Source organism: Scleropages formosus, chromosome 23, assembly GCF_900964775.1.
Source record: "Scleropages formosus chromosome 23, fSclFor1.1, whole genome shotgun sequence".
NCBI classification, from domain to species: domain Eukaryota; kingdom Metazoa; phylum Chordata; class Actinopteri; order Osteoglossiformes; family Osteoglossidae; genus Scleropages; species Scleropages formosus.
In genome coordinates this window covers 15,619,004-15,642,462 of record NC_041828.1, presented here as the reverse complement: position 1 = coordinate 15,642,462, position 23,459 = coordinate 15,619,004, and the positions used below count along the sequence as shown (strand labels likewise).

General features: G+C 40.0%; 3 protein-coding genes across 7 annotated transcripts; all 3 read right to left on the bottom strand.

Annotated features, from left to right (window-relative positions):
- Window positions 1-217: 217 nt before the first annotated feature.
- adnp2b (ADNP homeobox 2b) lies at window positions 218-8,260 on the bottom strand. 3 transcript variants are annotated; one of them, XM_018727077.2, is made up of 5 exons: window positions 7,901-8,260; window positions 7,100-7,308; window positions 4,560-4,677; window positions 3,585-3,677; window positions 218-3,354 (listed from the first exon to the last, which is right to left on the bottom strand). In XM_018727077.2, exons 3-5 carry the CDS (start codon window positions 4,665-4,667, stop codon window positions 646-648), a joined length of 2,910 nt encoding a protein of 969 aa, XP_018582593.1. In that variant the 5' UTR covers window positions 4,668-4,677; window positions 7,100-7,308; window positions 7,901-8,260; the 3' UTR covers window positions 218-645. The 3 variants fall into 3 exon arrangements, with proteins under 3 accessions (XP_018582593.1, XP_029103861.1, XP_018582594.1); XM_029248028.1 differs by having other exon boundaries at window positions 7,100-7,292; XM_018727078.2 differs by lacking the exon at window positions 7,100-7,308.
- Window positions 8,261-13,308: 5,048 nt separating this feature from the next.
- nutf2l (nuclear transport factor 2, like) lies at window positions 13,309-15,470 on the bottom strand. 3 transcript variants are annotated; one of them, XM_018727151.1, is made up of 5 exons: window positions 15,389-15,470; window positions 15,044-15,171; window positions 14,717-14,788; window positions 13,781-13,879; window positions 13,309-13,529 (listed from the first exon to the last, which is right to left on the bottom strand). In XM_018727151.1, the coding sequence occupies exons 2-5, from the start codon at window positions 15,140-15,142 to the stop codon at window positions 13,413-13,415; spliced, it is 387 nt and encodes a 128-aa protein (XP_018582667.1). In that variant the 5' UTR covers window positions 15,143-15,171; window positions 15,389-15,470; the 3' UTR covers window positions 13,309-13,412. The 3 variants fall into 3 exon arrangements, with proteins under 3 accessions (XP_018582667.1, XP_018582668.1, XP_018582669.1); XM_018727152.1 differs by having other exon boundaries at window positions 15,044-15,166; window positions 15,389-15,454; XM_018727153.1 differs by lacking the exon at window positions 14,717-14,788.
- A 1,992-nt stretch (window positions 15,471-17,462) lies between these two features.
- bloc1s4 (biogenesis of lysosomal organelles complex-1, subunit 4, cappuccino) lies at window positions 17,463-22,091 on the bottom strand. Its single transcript, XM_018727140.1, has 5 exons — window positions 21,848-22,091; window positions 19,996-20,067; window positions 19,417-19,518; window positions 18,628-18,762; window positions 17,463-18,312 (listed from the first exon to the last, which is right to left on the bottom strand). Exons 1-5 carry the CDS (start codon window positions 22,070-22,072, stop codon window positions 18,193-18,195), a joined length of 654 nt encoding a protein of 217 aa, XP_018582656.1. The 5' UTR covers window positions 22,073-22,091; the 3' UTR covers window positions 17,463-18,192.
- Between the last annotated feature and the right edge of the window lie 1,368 nt (window positions 22,092-23,459).

Here is a 23,459-nt window from a genome sequence, read left to right as displayed (position 1 = left end):
ACATTATCTCTATAGTTTATTAGCCAATGAAGTTTCACTGACATAACCATTTATGTTGTGCTTGCTCTTAAATTACCATAATTTAAAAGAAACACATACTATGCATAAAGGGCTTTACAATTAAATAAAAATTAAATATATAAAAGGCCAACCTTTGAAACAAAAATACCAAATCTTAATGTTCATATTAAAATAGAAAACTGTGTTGTGACTGGGGCCGATAAAATTAAAAGTAAAAAAAAAACAACTTGCTTTTTCATGAACACACTAAAGTATTACTCTAATAAGCAACTACTGCCTAATTATTGCTGAAATAGCTTTGAATCAGAATGAACAGATGAGACTTCCATCTATAAAACGTATACACAGAAATTACATAAACCACAGTTCAAATTTTTCCCCACAGTACTGAGAAGTTAAGATAATGTACTTCACATCTGTTAGGAAACATTGTCATCTTTAGAAAAATCAGCCTAAAACTGCAATCCCTCACAAGCCAAGAATGGTCCTAGTAATTTTTTGTGATGAATATTTATATACTTTGGGTAAATGGGCTTGCTGTACATAAAGAAGTGGTTGGGGGGGGATTTCTATATACTGTACACAGTCCACAAATCTCTTTAAATATTTATATCAAGCAGCTATTTAAGCAGTCATTTCTTCAGGATGTATTTCTGGAATTAAAAGGTTATGCTTCACTTTCTTCAGCTCGGCCATGTTAAACCCTAGCAGCACCACAGTCCTCTTTTTCTGGATTGCCTTCATGCATTTTGTACGCTTCATACCAAACTGGTGGTTTACGTCGCTCTTATTAAGCCACAAGCGGGCAGCCAGAATTTCGGCTTCTTTCTTGGTCACATAAGGCTGTCGATTGAAAAACTTGGTAAGGAACTCCTTCCGCTCTTCAAAAGAGCGCATCTCCATTCCTGTGGGATCCAGGATAAGTGCCACTTCAGAGTCCTCCTGCTGTTCCTCATTCTGGACCACAGGCTGCGCAGCGTTCTTTGGCGATTCCACTCGTCGCCGCTTGGCTGCTCTGGCCTCCCTCTCTCGCTTGTTTGCCTCCACCGCCTCCCTCACGGCCACCTCCAACCTCAGCTTACTCTGCAATTCTGCATCTGTGGCAGAAGACTTGGAGGCAGATTCTTTGGGATACAAGGCAGCGCCTTGGTCACCCTTGTTTCCAGTCACAGCTGTCCGATTCCTGAGATCGGGATTTATCAGTCTCTCCACATCTTTGGCGGTCTTGGGCGCACACCTGCAGCGCTGCACATGCATGGAGATGGCCTTAGGTGTGGTCTTCCCACTGTACACACCGCTGCAGTATATACACTTGAAAGCAGGAGTTTTTAAAATTGCGTGGATTGTGGGCATAATGTAGTGCTTCACCTTCAGATGAAGATGATAGTTCTCTGTGCTCTGGAGTTTTTCGGGGCAAAAGGGACAGTCTGTGCATGTAGTCTTAACAGGTGTCCTGCACACTGGCTGGATAGATGCTGGAAACATTTTCAAAAAGATCAGGTCCAGGGACCCTGTGACAAGGGCCAAATTTAGCTCTTTGTCTCCTAGTAGCTCTTTAGGAGCCGTTGTATTTATGTCAAAATAAGGAAACAAAAGGTTGCCGTGGTCATCAGTATACAGTCGATATTCTCGCCTCATGAAGTCACAGTTGGCCTTCTGTGAAGGACTGTGCTCTGCATTGGTATGTTCTATAAGTTGCTTTATGGAGTAGAACATTCCCGGACAGTACAGACAGTTCAAACCATGTAACAGATGCTCAAATAGTCCTTTTTCTGACAACAAAATTTTGCACATCAAACATTTAACAGTTTTATCTGGCATCTTTTTCAAGAAGGGTGCTCGGGCAGCTAATCCTTGCAAACTGCTTTTGGTTGACACCTTGTGCGCCACCTCTGTGTGCACCTGGTAGACATTGGAAGGAAAGAGCTCGTTACATACAGGGCATGTCATCCACTTTTTGGCTTCTTTGGAACCAGCAGTAGAGTTCAGAGTGGAATCGGCAACAGTCGGTTTACTTTGCGGGGGCAGGCCTGCAGGGCTGCCAGCAACCATCTGCGTAGGTCCCTTAGTAATTGTTTGAACATTGCTTGACTGGACTGGCATTGTGACATGGAGAGGGGCCAAAGTATAGGTGGGTAAGCCATTGACTTTGTTGCCTGTAGGGATTAGGTGACTGAGAAGTGATTGTGATGCAAGCATGGTACCTCGGGGAGCAGGCGGGCTCAAGGGGAGTCTCTGGGTAACGAGGAGGGGTTGTGGGCCTGCCGCTCGCAGTCCCAAATTGCCCTGGACATTGACTTGAACTCCTGGTGGCAGGAGAACCTGTCTCGACGGTGGCTGTGCAGGCACACCCACAGTGATTGGCAGCGGTGTAGGGGCACTGGGCGAAATGTTTGGAAGGGCTGTACCCACTGAACTTGGAGCCAAGGGAGGTGCCAGGCCCACTGTGGTAGGCAGTGCAGCTGCAAAAGCCCTTGACGGCTGGGTGTTCTGCTGTGCAGCCACCACTGAAGCAGGCCGAAGTAGGCCTTTGGCTTCCGCGCTGGCCAATTGCACCAGAGCTGAAGCCTGGGCAGGGAGGAAAGTGGGATTTGTGCCAGGGGCACACACCAGAGTGGTTGTGTTGTGTGGGGCTCCATGCAGTATTGTCCCAGTGAGCGTGCCTCCAGGCAATGGGCCCACATGAGTCTTTGCTGGCTGATGATCTCTGGAACCTGGAACCACAGGAGTGCTGTAAATGGGCTGTTGCGAGGCCTTGGGTGCTAAATTTGGGAGGTACTTCTTTGCCCCCTTGTGTTTGTATATGAGGGCCTTGATATGCACTTCTAACTCTTTGTGCTTCTCAGATGATAGGAGGTGGTAGAGGAGATGCTCCGAGTTCTCAGCAGAAAGGCAACAGACTTTGCAGTAAAACCTAGAAGAGTTTGGACCATTAGCCCACTGTTCACTCTCTGTCCTCTGTCCAAAATAACGGTTCAGCAGATTGAAATAGTGATTCACCAAGATATGTTTCTTCATACAATACATCATTGAGTCCTGGTAAGCGCATTTTCGACAGGAGTAGCTCTCTGCAGTGCTAGTAGCTGAGGGCAGTGGTGCAGTGGCTGATGGGCCTGTGAATACTGTAGTCTTCGCTGGGCCACTGTGGAAGATCCTGAAGTGCTTGCCAAGAATTTTTGGGTGGCTAATAAATGGGCAGAAAGAGCAAGCGGACAGTGAGCCCAGGTCCTGCTCCTCTTCATGGAATCGCTGAATGTGGTTCCTGTATGAGTGCCAAGTCCGTGCCGAGAACTTGCACAGGCTACAGCACAACATCTGTGTGCGGTACCGCCACTGCAGAGAGGTGGGGAAGAAAAATGATGCTCATGACTTAACAGCAAAGACCAATAACATACAAAAATCACAACTATGCAAAGTACAACAGATAATTTTATGCAATTTTTAATATGCATCCTAATATCTGTACATTTCTGCAAAATCTATAAAATTTTGAATTAGTAATAAACAAGAACAGTTGGTTGATTACCACTTCATACTACTGACATGTTTTGTGAAGCACATACCTTTTTTCGTCGTTTGCCATTGTGGCCCTCTGTGAAATCAGTCCAGTCTGTGTTATGGAAAGATTTATCACCAGTGTCAAAACTTTTAAGCTCCTGTCATAAGGGGGGAAAATATTATTCATAAGTTCTTTATTGTAACTTAAAATGTCATTAAGACCATGAAATTTCACTACTTTCCTCAAAAGTCAGTTTTGAAAAGGCAACAGAAAGCAGTAATCTTAAAAATTGGAAATATTTTTGCAATTATAAAAACATTCAACCTTTATATTTGGAAGGGTTTTAATAGCATGTTCTGCCGAGTCTCCTTCTTGAACAATAAAGTCCCTACAAATTTGCATGGAACAGCCACACCTTGTTCTGTTCCTTTAATAAAACCTCAGTTGCAGACAACCTACTGCAAACTATATTGTGATGTAGCACTGATTCTACAAGAACTGGTATGATTGGCCTTTTTTATTAAATAAAAGAAAAAAAATGTCACTGCAGCACATCAACGACAGTTAAGTTGCAGAGCTGCTCCCCATTCTGACTGAAGCTATCAAGTGCTTCATACATCATACCCATTTAAGATGTAAGGGTTAAATACTGCTTTAAATACCTCTCTGAAGATTAAACAGTCGATTAATTCCTATGTATAAACTTGGAATTTGTGGGGGATGTTTCTATCTGAGGGTTGAGCTCGCTTTTAACTTGGACTGGAGAATAAGATTTTTTTGTAATGAACACCTGAAAATAACTGCTACATAATAAATGAATATTACCAATTAAAACTGAGGCACTGAACAACTGAATATTGAAGAATTGTGGTAGACTTTACTTTTAAGCCAAAACCCGTTCCAAACTAGAGACAGCATGTCTTAGATTTTCTGCACTTAGGAGTACCACAATTTTGACATAACTCAGTTTTGTTGCTGAAAAATTCGTTTGTAATAAAAATTACACAAGAAGAGTGGGGGGAGAAGGAGAAAAACTTACCTCTAGCAGCCCTTTGCAATTTTCAAGTCCAATATCACACAAAATATTTTTGACTTTTTTCCTTGATTTTCTGATTTTATCCAAGTTTCCAACAGGAACCTGATACATGATCTGTTCCCTGCAACAAGAATTAATAGGCGTTATCTTTTTTTTTTTTTTAATAGGTCTGATGTCAACAATTTAGCTAAGCAGGCAACTTAGGCAATCTGCAGCTACCACTTTGATCATGTATGAACTTGTGATGCTAAGGGGGTATTTTATCAATAGTGAGTCTTTTTGTAACCAGGACAATATCTGTTAACAGTTCAAAAAAAAAAAATTTCAATATCTGGTCTCAGAATAAATTAAACATACCTGAAATTACAGGACCTTTACAACTACAAAGCAACTTAAAAAAAATTCAAAGAACGTGCCTACGGCAAAAAAAACACAGAGATCACCAAGGTAGTGTGAAGTGAGTCAGTCTCATTCCATCCAAAGTCAATTTACATAACTGCCAAATTTAACATAAAGTTATGAGAAATCACATACAGAGGAAAACCATTCATAAAACCTTAACAGAACCAACAAACTCAAATCAAAACTTTTAAACCACATTTTCAAAGTACAGAAATTCATTAATATACAGTAGAGAAAAATTTACATTTCATATAATTACCAGTGTTATACTAAAGTCAATTTAGTGTCTCCAATTTTCCTAGAACATGTCTTTAGACTGCTGAACTGGCAACTGAAAAACCTGGAGCAAACTCATGAAAACAGACAGAACATGCAAATTCCACACAGACCGGACAGGGATCAAAACTGGTCAATCGCACAGCCCAAATGTTATAAATCTGAGCAATCCGCTGTAGCATCGTGGCACCCTTGTGTTCATAACTGTCTGTGCATGACTAGTCTGAGACAAACTGGTGCACAATCCAAGGTGTACCATCCCAAGTCTAGTGCCCTATGCTTCCAAACAGGCTCAAGACCACTGTGACTGTGCCTTGGGATAAATGGGTATGGATAGGGGATGAGTGAGATGAATAAAGTAAACTTCCAAATACTCTTCAATTGCTATGTGACTAAAGCCGTATTCTACTCCTGTAGATCTGTAAACACAAGAATAACCAGGCCACATCAACATACACAACTGTGTAAAAGTTCTGCCTTTTAAACAATGTGGGCTCATTGGTGGAATACATTCCTATGGAAAACTAAATTGGAAAGATGTAAACAGTAATTTAAGAGTACAAAAATTAGTGAGTGTAAGTTTTGAAAATGTGGCATGCAGCTAGGAGTTCTCAAAGAGTTGAGATTTAAACCAAAATGTTTTGCTTCTATCATATTCTTTAAATTTTTTGAAAACACAAAAGGTAAGTGAAGTAGTTGAAGTAGAAATAATAGTTCAAGGTGTAGACTAAACTTGATAATGCAATAGAAATTATTAAACCTCCAAAGAAGCCACAAACCAATGAGACAGCAATACAAACAGATGGCATCATCTGATTGGTGCAACTGCTGGCCAATCACACACTGCTTCATGGTCTGCTAGATGGAAACAGGCTGCTGGGGCCTACTCCTACACCTTGTCTTTTATTTTGTTGCTGCACATTAGATCACAGATAGAAAAGTACCACAACAATCCCTTTCGCACAATATGTATTCAACAAGTTTCTGTTAGCTCAACAAAAAACTGCTCATTTACACTTCCTCTGCATTAGCAGAAAGTTTATTCTATGCACTTGACCACTAAATAGTCACACTCTGTCCACTGGCATCTTCAGTGTCATTCCTTACAAATTCAGCCGTAAGACAGGGTAGTTCCTACTGAGTAGCAGTAATACACAAAACTACTTCAATGTGCCACTAAAGATTGTGTAAACGAATAAGATGACAAACAATAATTTACATCTACCACATCATTCTAACCAAAACACTTAAAGATTGTTAATTGGTCTTGAAGCATAAATTAATGTTAACTAGGAGAATGTAGCCAAGCCTCCTAATATGAAAAATCTAAACTAATAAATAAGACGACCAAAACAAAAATGTACAATAAATTAACATCAACGGAACCAGAATCAGTAGGATTAAACTCCATAAGACTACTTCATATGGCTAACATGCACAGGAAACTAAACTTAAATTAATTAAATGGAGAATAACTGAACCTGACACATCCCATATTATTAAGTAAATGTGCCTGGAATAAAATAACCTCAAGGAAAAATCTAAGACGTCACTGGGAAAAGATGACATTTTAACTGTTCGTGAAACACTCTCTTCTATTTTGTCTGGGTACTTCCTAAGATAAACATTATATTGATGTAAAGCCTTTCCTAAAGCTCACTTAAAATGTTAGGTTTGTATATTAAAGTAATTACAATGACTTAGCCAGTTATACAGCTGGGCATTTTTTCTGGAGCACGTTGGGCTAAGTACCTCGATCAAGAGTGAGGATTCAAACCTCTGACCTCCCGTCTGCTCATCAAGAGCCCTAAGCACCTCTGCTCCACCTCTGTCAATGTGCAATAACATACGTCACTGAAGCTTACCTGTACACATCATCCTCAACTGAGTCCACTGATGTGCTCAGACCCTGGGCTTTTGGACACAAAGCTGTTAGGATGTAAGGATGACCCAGGCTGACTTGCTGAGAAGGTCATGTTGTAGGAGACACTGGGCTGCTTCCTGGGGCTCAACATCTGCAGACTCACTGCCACTGCGCTTCTCCCTGGGGCTCATCCTCTAATGGGTGCACAGACTACACTGACTGTACTCAAGGCATCTTATTATAATTCGAGTAATGGACATGATAAAGGTCAAAACTAACAACAACAACAGCCAAGCGGAAAGATGCTGTGACTGTGAGAATGACGCTTGAAGGTGCGGGCAACGTGAGAAGATGCGCACTGGAGTTCCACCACCACAAGTCCTGTGGAAAAACTTGCACATCATCATGTACCACCTGTATGAAAGTAACCCGGCACACGTACTTCAGTCAGTGTCAGCGCCCGAATTCAGCCACTCACTGGAGAAGAGCGTAACTGTACCTGCGAACTAAGTGTCAGGCCCTTCGTCACTGACGAACAATAATTAGCGGGCTTCACCACTGGTTCAGCGCGCGCGCGCGCACACACAATACACACACAGCCGACCGCCGGGCAGCGAGCTCGCGCTGCTACTAGCACACCGCCTCGCACCTCGGTGCTTCAATCTCATCTGTAGCAGTTGAAACATTTTTTACAAGCACGCCGTCTCGTTGGCTACTTTCACCATGATGGCCCGCACGTCATCTGAGGACTAGCTGCTCCGGCGCGCTCCCGTTAGCCAGCTAGCTAGTGAGCCCGTATTACCTTGTGCGACTCGGATGTGGAGGGAGCGCTTACTCGCTCGCGCTCGCCGCCCGCCCGTCTGTCTGTCCGTCCGTCCGCCCGCCCGCCTTCGCCAATGCGCGCGCGCCTCCTCCTCCTGCCTTTCCCGCCGATGTCAGCGCAGCACGGGTGCAAGCGGCCGCACTTTGGACTCGATGGTGAACCCGCTCGCGGTCCTCCGCAGCAGCACGCACTCGCCGGCAGCGGTAGATACCGGAAAATTTTTTATCTTTACGTGCACCTATTTTTTTTATTGTGCTGCATCACCCTTCTCTTGAAAGGAAAAATGGCGCTTGAGATAACCAGGAAATGACGTTTAGTGTCTAATTTGCATATTGGAAATATGACCAATAAAATAAGAACGACCCTATTATTTCATAAACTTGGGAATGTCGTTTATATGTAGCTTACTATGTATTAACGCAACCCCTCTTACTGTCCAGTAGAACCCCAGTCAACCATATGATAGACTTACTAATTACCTTTTCTTGGACAAGTCTCTCTAGGTTGGCTGAAAATTACTGGGTGGGCGTGTCTAAAAAGACAGTGAGAGAATGAGGGTCACGTGGTCTATTTCAAGGCCTCGAAGTTTTTTTGGAAATTGGGCCAAGTGGGAGGGCCTTTCAGGATTTTACTGTGACATCACATCTTGCTATCCTTCATCAGCCAATGATACATGACTCTCAGAGGTTACATTATCGGGAGCAATTTGTATGGAGGGAAAGAGGTACTGAAATAGCTACTAGTCGGACATCTTTATTTTTAGTTGGAAAATTTTGAGAACAATGTTTTAGCTAATTAAAGTCCCTCTTTTCAACTGTCACTCATGTCATTATAATTTAGCATAATATATTATCAAAAGTTAGTGGATAAACTTTTTATCGGATACACTTTATTGGGACAGATATCAGTTCTCGTTTACGTTTCATCCTATTTGGTCTTCTTGGCCGTACTGCAGTGTATAGTAAATAGTGTTTCTATTTCGCACTAAATCTCATTCACTCTCTGCCAATACCCACTTGTCCAAAGTAGTCGCAGCAGCCCAGAGCCTAGCCCAGAAGTATAGAGTCCTAGCCTAAAAAGTGTACGCGATGGGACGCCAGTCCATCACAGGGCAATATTCTCCACTACGTGCGACTTCAAAGTTCAAAATCACATAAATAAATACTATGCTATTCCGTAGTATAAATTATGATGTGGTAAATGGCTTCAGGTCAATGATTGGTATGTTGTCCAATAAAATATGGAGCAATTATTCCAAACCTACAAAACGATTTCAAAATGGTCTAGCCACCCTTCCTTGGGTGACTGATGCAATCTATCGCAGTGTCTTTTTATTGCAAGATAGTTTGTATAATTTTATTTTAAAAAATCGTAAAATACTTCAGTCAATAAAAATACTTTGCCTGGTTGGCAAGCAGAGGGTTAGAGTCATTGTCTATGACAGTAACTGGTTGGTATAGAATCCATCTCCATACTACCTTTTTCAGAGAGTCAAGTCTAGCTGTTAGGCCAGCCTTTCTGATTAATTTATTCCGACTGTTCTAAAGGCGGGGGGCGGAGTGGCGCAGTGGGTTGGACCTGGTCCTGCTCTCTGGTGGGTCTGCGGTTCGAGTCCCGCTTGGGGTGCCTTGCGGCGGACTGACGTCCCGTCCTGGGTGTGTCCCCTCCCCCTCCGGCCTTACGCCCTGTGTTACCGGGTAGGCTCCGGTTCCCTGCAACCCTGTATGGGACAAGCGGTTCCAAAAATGTGTGTGTGTGTGTTCTAAAGGCATCACCTATAGAAATTTCATTGCCCTAGCTCACAGCTATATAGAAGACTGCTTCTGCTCTGGCAGATGGGTAGAAGATAAGCAACAGTAACTTTCTAGCTCCAAAAGATCTGAGCTTCCTCAGAAAGAAGACTGGCATTTGCTGTACAGAACCTCAGTTTTGCTAGAACCCTACAGCCTGGTACTTGTACATTGCCATCACCTCCACTTCCTCTCCATCAATGGCCACTGAACACAGTGCACTCCTGGATCTCCTGAAGTTCTCCACCATCTCTTTCGACTTTCCAGTGTTGAGTTGCAGTTGGTTCCTTTTGCATGACTCAACAAAGTCCTTCAGAGAAACCTCAGTACTTGTCCTCTTCTCCAAGCCTGTTTATTCATGTCCCCATGAATAAAATTGAAAAATTACATTCAGCTGTAAATTTAAATTTAAATAAAACTAACAATAATTATTTTTCCAGGTGTTGATGTACGACATTAACACAATGTGTTTATTTATGCACACTAGGAACATGACAAATGCCTGTAATCACTACACAGAGGAACAGAATTATTTAAATAAGGACAGAAACAACTTTTTTATTAGACTGATTTAATGGTTTTTCTGTGTGGATAGAATCTTTTGCCTTATATCATATGATTTACCCTGGAACTTCAGATTATATACTATGACAGAGTGAAGTCCAAGTGAGGACTTTCATAGTTTTTGAGCTGAAATTCATTCAGGTTTCAGAGTACTTCATTTACACCTGAATTACAAGGTCCTTGAGGTTCATTAACTGTTCATGGAAAATTTTCAGATCCATAAATCTACAAAAACAGTCATTCCTAGAGGCCCTTGCAGCACAGTGGTTAAAGCCTTAGACTTCTAACCTGCAGGTTGCTGGATTAAAACCCCACTTTTTGTTTCTGCTATAGCTTCCTTCAGCAAGATACCTACTCTTGACTTGCCTAAATAAGAATATTCTATAGAAATGGATCAGACGTTATTAGTGGCTTTGGAAAAAAGTATTAGCCAAGCAATATGATGATTATATTTCAAATGGTAAAATATACTAATATTAAAGGTCTTCTGCAGTTTAAGACTGTTATTAAGAGTAAAAATAACAGTCTTATAAAAGACTTATATGTTCACTCAGGCATTCCACCTCGTAATGTAATTCAACCTGCCTTGGTTATTTATTTTATCACCTTTACAAAAATGCATTTTAAATTTACTTAAGTAACAAATTACTAACTCTGTCAAATCTTCTTGTTGAGCACTACCTTGCTACATAAGACCTGAGGAGGTCGGCCAGTGGTGACAGACAAATCCCTTGCTGACAGAGGATGATGTCCATCTGCCATGACGATCAAGACGTTCCATGCCGAGCTGGGGATCCAAGATGCCATTCACCAACATTATAATTACTTGTTAAACACCGGATTACAAATTGTTATTTTCTAGAATGCCCAGGAGGGGTGGGCAACCACTGGCCCGTGGACCCCCAGAGGTTTTTTCTCCCTCAACCTTCAGTTGGGAGTTTTTGTTCCTTTTCCCAGTGGCCAGTAGGTATACTTATAGCTCTATAATAAGTTCTTCATTATGGTAGCCATTAGTTGACCGTCTTCTTTGTTTGCATCAATTTTTCTTGCTGTATGTCTGTGTTAAAGCACTCTGTGTCACTGCGTGAGAAGAGCGCTCTATAAAAAACAAAATACACACACACACACACACTTTCTGAACCGCTTGTCCCATACGGGGTCGCGGGGAGCCGGAGCCTAACCCGGCAACACAGGGAGTAAGGCCGGAGGGGGAGGGGACACACCCAGGACGGGACGCCAGTCCACCGCAAGGCACCCCAAGCAGGACTCGAACCCCAGACCCACATGAGAGCAGGAGCCGGTCCAACCCACTGCGCCACCGCATCCCCCTTAAAAATAAAATAATAATAATTAAAAAAAATTAACATGAAGTTCCCTTTAATAATGATTAATTCTAATAATACTATATACTCATACAGTTTTAGATACATATGCAAAACTACAAGGTCTGAATATGATGAGGAGAGAAGTGGAAGGACACACACACACACACATATATTCACACCATCACCACCACGTCTAGCTAATGTTAGAAACCGCATTTGTAACAATGTTTTGCGGTCTTATCATTGCTTATAATTTATTTTTCCGGGTCATTTTTTCATTAGGGAAATAACGCTCTGAGTACTTTGCAGTGTTGTTACAACCGGTCATCTTTTGGGTGCAGGAGAAAAGGTTGCCAATTTTAACTCGGGCAAAATTGTAGGAATAATAGCCTTACTTTAGCACTGGCACTGGGTGGGGCACGGAATTCGATTAAATCCACAATCATATTAATAACAACATTGACTATGATGATTACTGTAAAAATCAATAAATTCAGCTAATGTCGCTTTTATAATAGCAACACAAGTTAAAGGCCATCATCTCAAGCGAGTTTATTTTCAGAAGACAAAAAAATTCACCACCTAACTCGACTTTTTTAAGTGTCCGCAGTCACTGCGTCACCAGTCGCGTACACGTGAGCCACGTGCTCAGGCCCAGCGCAGCGAATCAAAACGAAATGATTTGGCTATTATAGGCCAATGAAAATTGAGCATGAGCCGCTTTTGCGCCTGCGCATCATCACTAATTTTCGGAAGTTGGAGAAAATCGACAGCATTTGCGGGCGTTTGTAGCGCTCACCACCTTTCAATTGAAAAGTTGGCGATTCGGATAAGTTAAAAATACGTGAACATCGTACAACATAAAGGCCAGCTCCCTTACAACCGTACTCAATCATAATTTGCTATGTATGAATGAGAACTTAATTACAACTCAGGGAACGATCTGCGCGTTACAATACAATTACTCTAATAACACTTACACAGATTTACATTTTATAATATATATGTTTATCTTTGTCGCACATGAAAATATCCATTTGTATCTAAAACATTTGCTACATCACTGTGCAAATAAAGTCAAAAGTCATGGGATGGAATCATCTTACATCTTCTCTCCAAAGTGAATGTGATCAGATGAGGTTAAAATGTTTGTTTTCATTCCCAATGTTGTTAATGGGATTGAGGAACCAGGGTCACACCAGAGTCACCAGTCTCACTTCACTTGAGTACATTGTGCTGTTTGGGGTGTCTAGCTAGATAGTCATAAAGTACAATCTTAATTCAAATGAACTTTTTGTTAGAATTGCAGAAAATCAAACACTCCACCTCCAAAAATGGTCAACTATTGGAATGATATTAAAATCTTGATAATGCATCCAAGTGAGAAGCATCAAAAATTATGCACTGAATCAAACTCATTGAACGTACTAAAATAGCAACAGTTGCCTGTCCGCATGTGCAATGCTGGAAGTATGAGATACTCTGAGCCATTACATACATTTAATGTAAATGAGTCAATTTATGAATGAATGCGCAAGCTGGAACACAATGTTAACCAAACTTCAGAGAAAACAAAAAAAATCTGACTATGTGAAACTCCAAGCAATTTTTGGACTTCCTACAGTGGTGTCCATCCTCCCAGTTTAAATATTTGAATATGAATTGTAATAAACACCCACCCCCTGCAAGAAATATGACAAAGGTTTATTGAGGGAAAATACATTGCACACCAATCTAAATCTTATATGATTTACAAAGTGGAAATTATAAAATGCATGCCTGAGCAAGAAACCCTGCTGAAATTAAGTGGTATTACTGTCCAAAGTTATGAAGTGCCAATCTAAACACATCATTGCTGCATATCCATTTGTTGTCAATGTTCTTCAGTAGAAACATCTGGTGGAACCCCATCACTTGGTCTTCATCTGCCTGAAGAAACCACAGAAGCAAAAATGATTAAGCAAAGCTTCAGGTGAGGGCAGGAGAAAGTCCATTTTCAGCAGCAAAGATATGGGCTTAACAGCAATAATTAAATATTTCACCACAAGGTCACCAACATAAATCCCACAGACACAAAGTCATACACACTTGTAAAGGAGTTACAAGGTTTTTTTTTTTTTTTTTAAATTTTATTGACTCAGAGACAGCTGTATGTTTCAGGCATAATTAGATTCTATTACCTTAAGCTGTCCAACAACCATGCTGAGGACACAGCTGTCGGGAGTCGGCTGGTGGTCCTGTGCCGTGATGCTGTGCTGAATGGTCTTAAAGGGTAGACTCTGACAATAGAGACAATAAGTGTTCTTCCTCATGCTTGCCATTTCCTCCACTCTAAGCCCCACCCTCACACCTGCCTACATTTAGTCAATGCAATAAAATCAGTATGATTTTTTAAAAAAAAAAATAAATGGTATTGTCAGAGACTAATGTAAACCACAGCATAGTTTTGCTTCTTAAATGAGCAAATATAAAGCCACTAAATTCCGAACGATAATTATACAAATCAAACAGCGAGGCTTTGGTGAAGATATTAAGGAAAAAAAACTCATGTTTCAGATTCATCAGCAGTGTTACCATCCATGGCAATAAAACATTAAGTATAAATTAATATCTTAATGAAATCAGGATTAGTGATTAACAAAATACTCCATTAAGCTTGACAAGATAAATGAAAGGGAGAAGTTACTGAAATAAAACGTAGCAAGTGCGACTAATTCCATGCTTTGATTTGCCTGAGACATTTCCAGCGCCGAATCCCACGGCAATTACAGAAAAAGTCCAGTAAGCATTTTAAGAAGGAACTCCAAACATGACCCCACACAGCATGCATTCCACGCTATACTGTCCGGATGTGGGAGACCCTGCATACTTTTTTTGCTATGACGTCATTCGACGCACTGTGACGTCATTGGACAATCTATCATTGGCTGACGGAAAAGTTCTCCTTCCACGAATCAGTTCCCGGCAAATAGCTCACTTCCACGATCTAGATACTGCAGCAAACGATAAACTGACAACTTACAACTTTCCATCTGTAACTGAAAATAAAATATTTAAAGTTGGGGTGCGATAACTGGAATAATAATAATACCAACGGATCCAGGATCATCACTTACACTGAGCTTTCCCATGATGGCATTCTTGCCTTGAAAGCCTTCCCCTTCCCACGTCAAGCAGGAGCTGTCCGTCTGTAGGACATTGATTCAGTCAAAAAACACCCCGGCGTCAGTGTCCGAGACATGCGGTGGATCGTATAAGATTCTACATACGCCGGAGTAACTAAGACGAGAGATTTGCCGCTGACCAAAAAAAAAAAAAAAAGAAAGTATAACACAAGATCGATACCTAATATAATATGATAAAGGTTCGACTCAAACAAAAATATGAATGAATGTGAATTAATGTGGCCACTCACTGACTGACTGACTTAGTGAAGTACTTACGTAAATGTCCGCTAGGTTCATCCGGTTCGTGTCAAACTGCTGGTAGTAATGTTGCACAAAGCCTGTCCCGATCTGTTCCCACACCGGCTTCTCCGCCATCGCTTAACACGTTAGGATCTGAATCTAAACTAAAACAAAAGCTGTTTTCAGATTCTGAAATTGTATCACAAAAATACTGGCGAGACCACCACGTGACGTGTTTGCAGGACGGGGAAGTAACACAAAGTTTGTCAAAGCGCTCAATCAAGCACCATTTAAACAGTTAAAACGCTTACTGCTCACGTTTGATAAAGTTTTACATTTTCAACAACAGACTAACTCATTAGACTAATAAATAATACTTACCGCTAGGAAAATAATCTGGAAAGCGAAACAGAAGTTTCAGGATAAAAGCTCCCGCCTTCTCCGCCAGGAAAGACCGTGATTGGTTACTCCAGCAGTACAAATCGACCAGTACCCTCACGCGTAGGAAGGCTCCTGCAAAACGATTGGTACACTGAACACACTACTTCCGAACACGTGATACCCATCCTATCGCGCTCACCTGGCCTGATGAAAGTATATGGAGGAAAGAGAGACACCACTGCAGTCAAGTCAAGGTCTTTTTATTATGAATTAAAAGTCCTTAATCAGCCTTAAACCTCCATGTTGAAGACTTTACCCACCAGGTCATCACCTCTTCCAAGTCCTCCTTTCTGGGAAGTGATACATGACTGAACATCACAATACTCAGAAAATACATACAATTGCCTTTTCCTCTTTTATGAAGCGCACTTCATAATCAATACAAAGCTTGAACTGATTTTAAAATTCTACAGTTGGTATCCAACTAATGAGCAAAAAAAAAACAGTTAAAACATCACACAAGTAACAGTATAAATACTAAAATAATGTCTATTAAGTGTCACATTACAGCTACCAGTGTCTACCCCCACTAGTCTGTTTACACTTTGGTGTTCATCTGATATACATATATACACACCTGTACATAACTGTACCCTTTCTTAGTGCTTAATGTATTCAGAATTTTTTTACTATGAAATAATGGTTTTCTGTAAATGGAAGCACTCCTTGATTGCTGCAGTATGATGGAAGCTGGAATGTCACAGACATTCTGACCTTGACACAGGTTTAGTTGGGAAGCCAAGAAATTGGGAGATTGCAGAGATTTGTATGATTCCTGAAACTGCTGACAATACCATGACAACTTTTTTTTTTTTTTACCAGAAAGGTTTGATTAAAAGCAAGTACATGTGAGCCATCTTACATCATGTATTTAGTTCTTCAAATTGGGGCTTTCCTTTGATAATGCATCTGTATACTTCTTTATTTACATTTAGTAATTTAGAAGATGCTTTTCTTCAAAGTGGCATACATCATAGAAATATTTCAATAAGTTACACTGTATGCAGTAATTTCAAGATGTTTTTCCATAACAATACTGCACTTATTGGCACTGCTGACACCTTATTTGACAAGTAAAAGGCTGTAAGCCTAGATCATTTTCTCTACAGTGCAACCATAAAAGCACACACATATATTTAATGTAAAATACTGTTTTTATAGTATAGGACATGTTTGTGAAAAATTTTAGAGCATGCTTAGAATTTTGTATGAATCCCCTTATGTCCAGGAAAAACCTGATATTTCATAAACAAATGAGCAAAAAGATGTACTGTTGTGCACACTCATTAAAATCTAAAACAAACCAAATAAAATATCTTTATTATGTATATATTAATAAATGGAAGACAGAATTATCCAAATAATGTGAAAAAGATGTAAGATCATGACAAAATATTCACACAAGCTGTTACATTTTACTAGGATGTAACAGTAAAAAAAAAAAACAAACTGTTTAAAATAGAAATTATGCAACAGAAATATAGGGATTAAGTCAACTTTTCAATATGCAGATAACAATTACATTACACTGTGTCATCAATCCTAGTATTTGTCTTCAATAAATTGAATTGCACTCTCAGCAATAAAAAATACTTTGAATATATTAAAATATTATGTGCAAATTTCAACAATACTAGAAAAATGTTAAAAACTGCATGGTACAGCTGGGTATTTAGCTCACTTATTCTTATTCTGAAGACAAATGTATTGCACATAAATACATTTTACCTTTGTTACATTTAATTTTAAATCTTGGTTTAGTTTTAAAAATATGATCATTCAGCTCAAGAGCTACCATAAATGCACTCACGCAACTTGCTATGTGTTACGGATAAGTTGCTGGTGGAAACTACAAGATGCTTGACTGTAATAAGACTTACGCAGGACTGCTGGCTGGCATGGACTGCTGGAAGCCTGACTCTGTCTCTTTATACAAGTACCTTTCACTGCAAGAAATTATTGAAAGCAGTGGCAATCAAAGAACCATTTTCACAGCACACTATCAACTGAAAAGTTGACTTAACTATGGTTTCTTTATTTGAAAATACGGATTGTGCCCCAGAAATCAGAAAACAATCAATGAAAAAAATACCTTAATTAAAAGAATTACAATGGAAAAAATCTAATACTGCACATCCTTGTTTCAAAAGTATACTGCAAATATACTATATATACAAATTAACTGTGCCCTGCAAAAATTATATGTTAAAAAGACAGCATTTTTCAAATAGTTGCATGAAATGTTTCCAAAAGCTCTACATAAGGCAATAATCATGTTTTACTAAAATTTGGTTAAAGTTCTATATGCAATCCAAAGTCCACAGATTTCTTTATTTTTTTTTTTAACTCAAATACCCAGTATAGCCTATTCATTTATACAAGTATATTTTTGGCCACTATTTGGATAACGTGATGAACGTATGACCAAATCACCTCTGATTTCAGCTGACTGTTCTTACTTCAGATACCTTGACAGGACAGGAGATGGTTAGGCACCTTTCACAGGATTGTGGTAAACACTTGTTTCGAAACCCCAAAATAGTGTCGGTACAAAGCCAGCTTTCCCAAGTGGGAAGATGAAGCCTTGTATTTAATACACTAATTGGTTCAAACGCATCAGTTTACTGTATTACTCGCAAGTGCCAAAACAACTGAATTGCTTGTTAAAGCTTTGCAACAGAGAGGGCTCCATCTACCAGAGGACTTCCTTGGTCCACAGCAGATGGATGTAGTTCATCCCTGTTTCAAGGAGAAGAGGTTTGCTCTCGACTTTGCCACTGCTCCATGCCTGACATGAAATAATCTTCTGTTCTAAACACTGAGGGTGGTTCTTGATGCTGTGGCCTTCTGGGGCTTGCAGGTTTCTGAACAAGTGCATTTAAAAACAAACAAAGAATCAAAATCACGTCAGACCAATTCGGACTGTAAAATTTAATATAATAATCTCAGTATTACCACTGTGAGCATAGTAACGCATTTTTCAAGACAACTGATTTACTTTGAAAGCTGGGTGTTACTGTAACATCTGTCAAATCAGAGATCTCAGCAAAACAAAGTGATTTTCTCTTAAAGAACTCGATGCAAAATAATTCTCAATATTCCAGAGTTTTCCTTTGTACCATGTTTAGGCCAGCAATGTTAGCTGGGACTGAAGGAGTGACACGTGTTTAAATCCTTACATTTAAGAACCCTGGGACTGCCATTGTACGCAAGATCTTTTTGAAGGCTCCAGGAAGTGTCCCCTGTTCACCCTCTACTTGAGTCACCTGCTCTTCCATGGCACTGACATTGGAGCTAACCATCTTGACAAAAGCCTGTAAAGTAAAGAAAACTTTATTTGGCAAACATCACACCACCAACATATTGAGAATTTCAGTCTTTCTTTAGGTTTATAAAATAATCTGAAATAATACCCTTCACTTAACGAACGGGTGACAGGGTGGAAAAATGAATGAAAACCAGATTTTAAAGCCAATAAATACATACTGTCTACTTTATCATCTATTGAGGATCTTTGTCATTTATAACTGTGACCAAATTTTTAAAAAAATATCATTCCTAATAATAATAGTCATAACTATAGACATTCATATCTAATCATGGCTAATCATTACACCTGTATTTTCATTACACCTGTCCCTGCATGATGCACGTGACAAAATACTGATGGCAATGACTGATATATATGGCAAAGGTGACAGAGTTCAGACAAACAGATGCTTTGATAGACTAATTACACATTTCTATATCAGGTACTTTTCTGTATCCTTACTTTCATTGGCTAAGGATGAAACGGTTTTAGAAACAGGTCATCTGACCCTGGAATATAAGATGTGATACTTATTTTAATATACTGAATTATTTATGTTAATTCGTTTGCTTTTTTTAAACTCACATAAACTGACCTGCAAAATCAATCACACTTACTGTCCCTGACTATGACCCATTTCTACAAGATATTGTCTTACCTCCAATTTATCGATTTTTCGGTAAATCTGTCTCATTTCTTCAGATTTTCTTTGAATTTGAGGTAGATTCTCACTGACAATCTGAGAGGTATCATTTCGGATCTAGAAAACAGCATTTGAAAAAACAACCAACCTTTATAGATGTTTTTGATGTTGTGATTCTGTTAATACATTAATTATTACCCTTATACAGTTATGGTCTTTGTCCTTCAGTTCATTCTTAGACCACTGGGCTCTGGATATAAAAAACACTGTATATCACATTAAATCATGTTTAAAAAATATTAATTTGTGCCATGTTGTTGGTCATATGTATACAAGTTTCCTGACTGACTACAACACAAAGTAATGTTGTACATGTCTCCAGCTACATTGCTTGATTGATTGATTGATTCTCCAAAACTTCAGACTACAGCAATCTTCGTAAATGGCTAAAATTACAAGACTGAGATTCATTTGATTGTAACTGAATTTTTCTAAAATTTTTAAAGATTTAAACAAAAAGGACTGATCAAAGATTTACAGGTTCAAAATGAAGATAAACAATTTGCACAGACAATGCATATATGTATGACATACCATGTCGAGCATTCCAACAAACTCATCCACTCTAGTTAGCATCTCCTCCAAGCTCTTCTCAAAATTGTACATCTGTGGAAAGTAACGACCAATATATATATATATATATATATATACACGTACTTGTGATTTTACTAGAACACAGAAAGTACAGTACTTTAGATCTAAACATTAACTGAGAGTAGATTCCCTGTATATCTGCATAAATCTGAGAGATCACAAAACAAATGACAGTATTAAAATAGATCGCTGAATACCACGTTGTGGGGTATTCAGCAGGATACCTCAATGTTAAAAATAATAAAGCAATTTTAATGTGAAAGTCATTAATTAAAATCCCCATTCTGTTGCAGTACCCTTTGATCAAGGTATTTACCTTGAATTGATAGAATAAGAATACCTTTGCTGTGTAACAGGCAAACCCCTGAAAGTTACATAAAATAATGGACAAAGCAAGAAAAATAATAACAACAATAATAATGTTTGATGGTTGTCCCAAAGCCTTGGCCAATCAGTGGAACTGCCATTCTGTCTCAAGTACCACATTATTAAGTTAATTGTATTTTTAGTGTGGGGGGTGCGGTGGCGAGGTGGATTTGGCCAGATCCTGATCTCTGGCAGGTCTGGGGTTTGAATCCTGCTTGGGGTGCCTTGTGGTGGACTGGCGTCCTGTCCTGGGTGCGTCCCCTCCCCCTCCAGCCTTGCGCCCTGTGTTGCCAGGTTAGGCTCCGATTCGCCTCGACCCTGCTCAGGACAAGCGGTTTCAGACAGTGTGTGTGTGTGTGTGTGTGTGTGTGTGTTCTTAGTGGATCAATTCAGAGTATCTCACTCAAGGAATGCAACCTGAACAGGTGTCCGTCAGATAATAAGAGAACAGTCCTAGGCTGTGTGTGTGTAAAGTGCTGAGATAAAGTATGTGCCCTCAATCTTACTGCAGTGGGCTTCATTCAACAATTTAAAAACATTTAACAAAAATCAGATATATCCCCTGTTCATTTTCTTGTTAAACCACAACTGAGTAATGGAATGCAGGCTAATTATTCCACATATTGACAAGGAAACGTTTGTTATTGTTATGGTCCACAGCTTAAGTTCCCTTTGTAAACATGCGAATGACCAAAGTCTTCTGTTGCTATAGTAATTAACTTCTGATCTGCATGAGAACTCAAACAAATTTTGATATGTCTGGACTATTCAGACAGTGCTACATATGTTTACGTTACCTCATTTAGCAAACGCTCTTTTCCAAAGTGACTTCCAATGAACTCTATGCAGTGTTATCAGCCCACACACCTTATTCACCAAGGTGACTTACACTGTTAGATACACTACTTACACTGGGTCACTCATCCATACATCAGTGGAACACACTCTCTCTCTGTCACTTACACACTATGGGGAACCTGAACAGCATGTCTTTGGAGTGTGGGAGGAAACCAGAGCACCCAAAAACTTACACTGCTAGATATACTACTTACACTGGGTCACTCATCCATACATCAGTGGAACACACTCTCTCTCTCTGTCACTCACACACTATGGGTGAATGTGTTGAATCAGCAATTCTACTCTGTCTCTGTTATCAGTCAGTCTCTTCTCTCTTGTTAATAATAAAACAAAACTAGTTTCAGTTTTCTTTCTCAGCCTGATTTCACTAAGACATGATCATGATGATGAAACCCGACATCAGACTCATGTCGATGTCAAAAAAGCTAAAAACAAAACTGAGAAAACTACGAAAAGAGAAAGTACTTTTTTTTTTAACAGGACTGTGTGTTCGAGGGTGCGCTGTAACTTAAGTGTGCGTGTAGCTCGCTCGCTCGCTCGCTCTCTCTCTCTCTCTCTCTCTCACCTCATCGTCAGCACTCGCAGTCAAGTATGAGGCGAAGTTCTGGGCTGTGAGCTGCAGCACGCGCTCCTCCTCAGGCCCGACGAAAAAGCTGTGGCTCTGCGACACGGTCCCGCTGCTAAGGACCCCGCTCGTCACCGACAAGCTGCTCGTACTCTGGGACACGTTACCGCTGTCCCCGCTGGTGTCTAGAGCGGACTCCTCCACCGCATCGGCCTGACCGTCCATCTTCCTTCGCTTCTCCACTTCCGGATCCTGGCGATCAAGTGACACGAATCTACGGGTGCCGAAAAGAACCGCGCAGTACGGAGAGAATAAACTAACGCGATTTCTGTACTCCATCTCTACAAAGCATGGTTCAGCATTCACACATCGTGTATCTTGAAGATCATTTTAAATGTGGTAATTTCATCTGAGTATATTTTATCTCCTACTTCAGCATTATTATTGTTTAGTGGCACAACAGATTTTCTGGCGTCTCACAGATGGTGCAATTCGATCCTAGCTTTGAGTGCGGTTTGAATTCAAGTGAACTGGTGACTGAACTGTGCGTTAAATTGCTCTGCTGCATCAACATGTGAATGATTGTTTAGAGTGTTTACTGTTACGCATCTAGCACTGCAAGTGACCTTTAATAAAGGTGTCTACCAAGTACTGCATTGTAATCATTTAATGCTTTGGGAAGCCTCTGCTAAATGAATAAATGTTTTGAGTGGATGCTTTTGTCCGAAGCAACCTAAATTTATTAATTCAGCTGACACTTCTCCAAAGTGACAATGGTAAGCTACCTGTAATTTTTTTACCCACTGATGCAGCAGAGTAATTTTTTAAAGTACCTTGCTTAAGGGTATTGTAATAGTAGGTAAGACTTGAATCTCCGTCCTTGAGAACTGAAGGCAACATCTGTAACCACTACACAATCAGCTGCCCTACTTACAATGCAAAGTACAACATCCCAAACTACGTAGAATTATTCGCCCATCTGTACAGCAGAACGTGGAACACTCATTTAGTCACATATGAAAACACTCAGGTACTAAGGGCAAATTAGTCACCAGTTCACCTAAAGTATGTCTTTGGACTGTGGGAGGAAACCAGAGCACTTGAAAGAAGCCCACAAGAAGAACATGCCAACTGAGCCAAATATGAACCAAAAGCCCAAGAGTGGAAAGGCAACAGTGCTGACTGTGATTCTACATAACATCCATCCATTATCAATAACTGGCTGGACAAATAGTCACAATGCGTTTCTAATTGAAACAGGTGTGCACACAGATGCTCTTCTGCTGATGTCCTTTATTTATAATAAAATATTGAACCTAATGATAGTCAATAGTCACCATTCCTAGTCTCTAAATTTATTATGCATATTTAAGTTGAAAATTACTCCACATCCTCTTGTGTAGGGCTTTTAGTGACGACCCAATAAATCCAAATAAGAGGTTGGTTTGGAACAAAACCAGCACAAAGACAGTGTGGTTCCTCCAGACCAAGACTGAGAACCACAGTTTTCAGCAGTTTATGAAACCACACCGCAGATTTTACAGAAGTAATGCTTAGATTCTTACACTAACAAAGGGAATGTTGTACTTCTCATGGCAGAGTCAAATTTAAC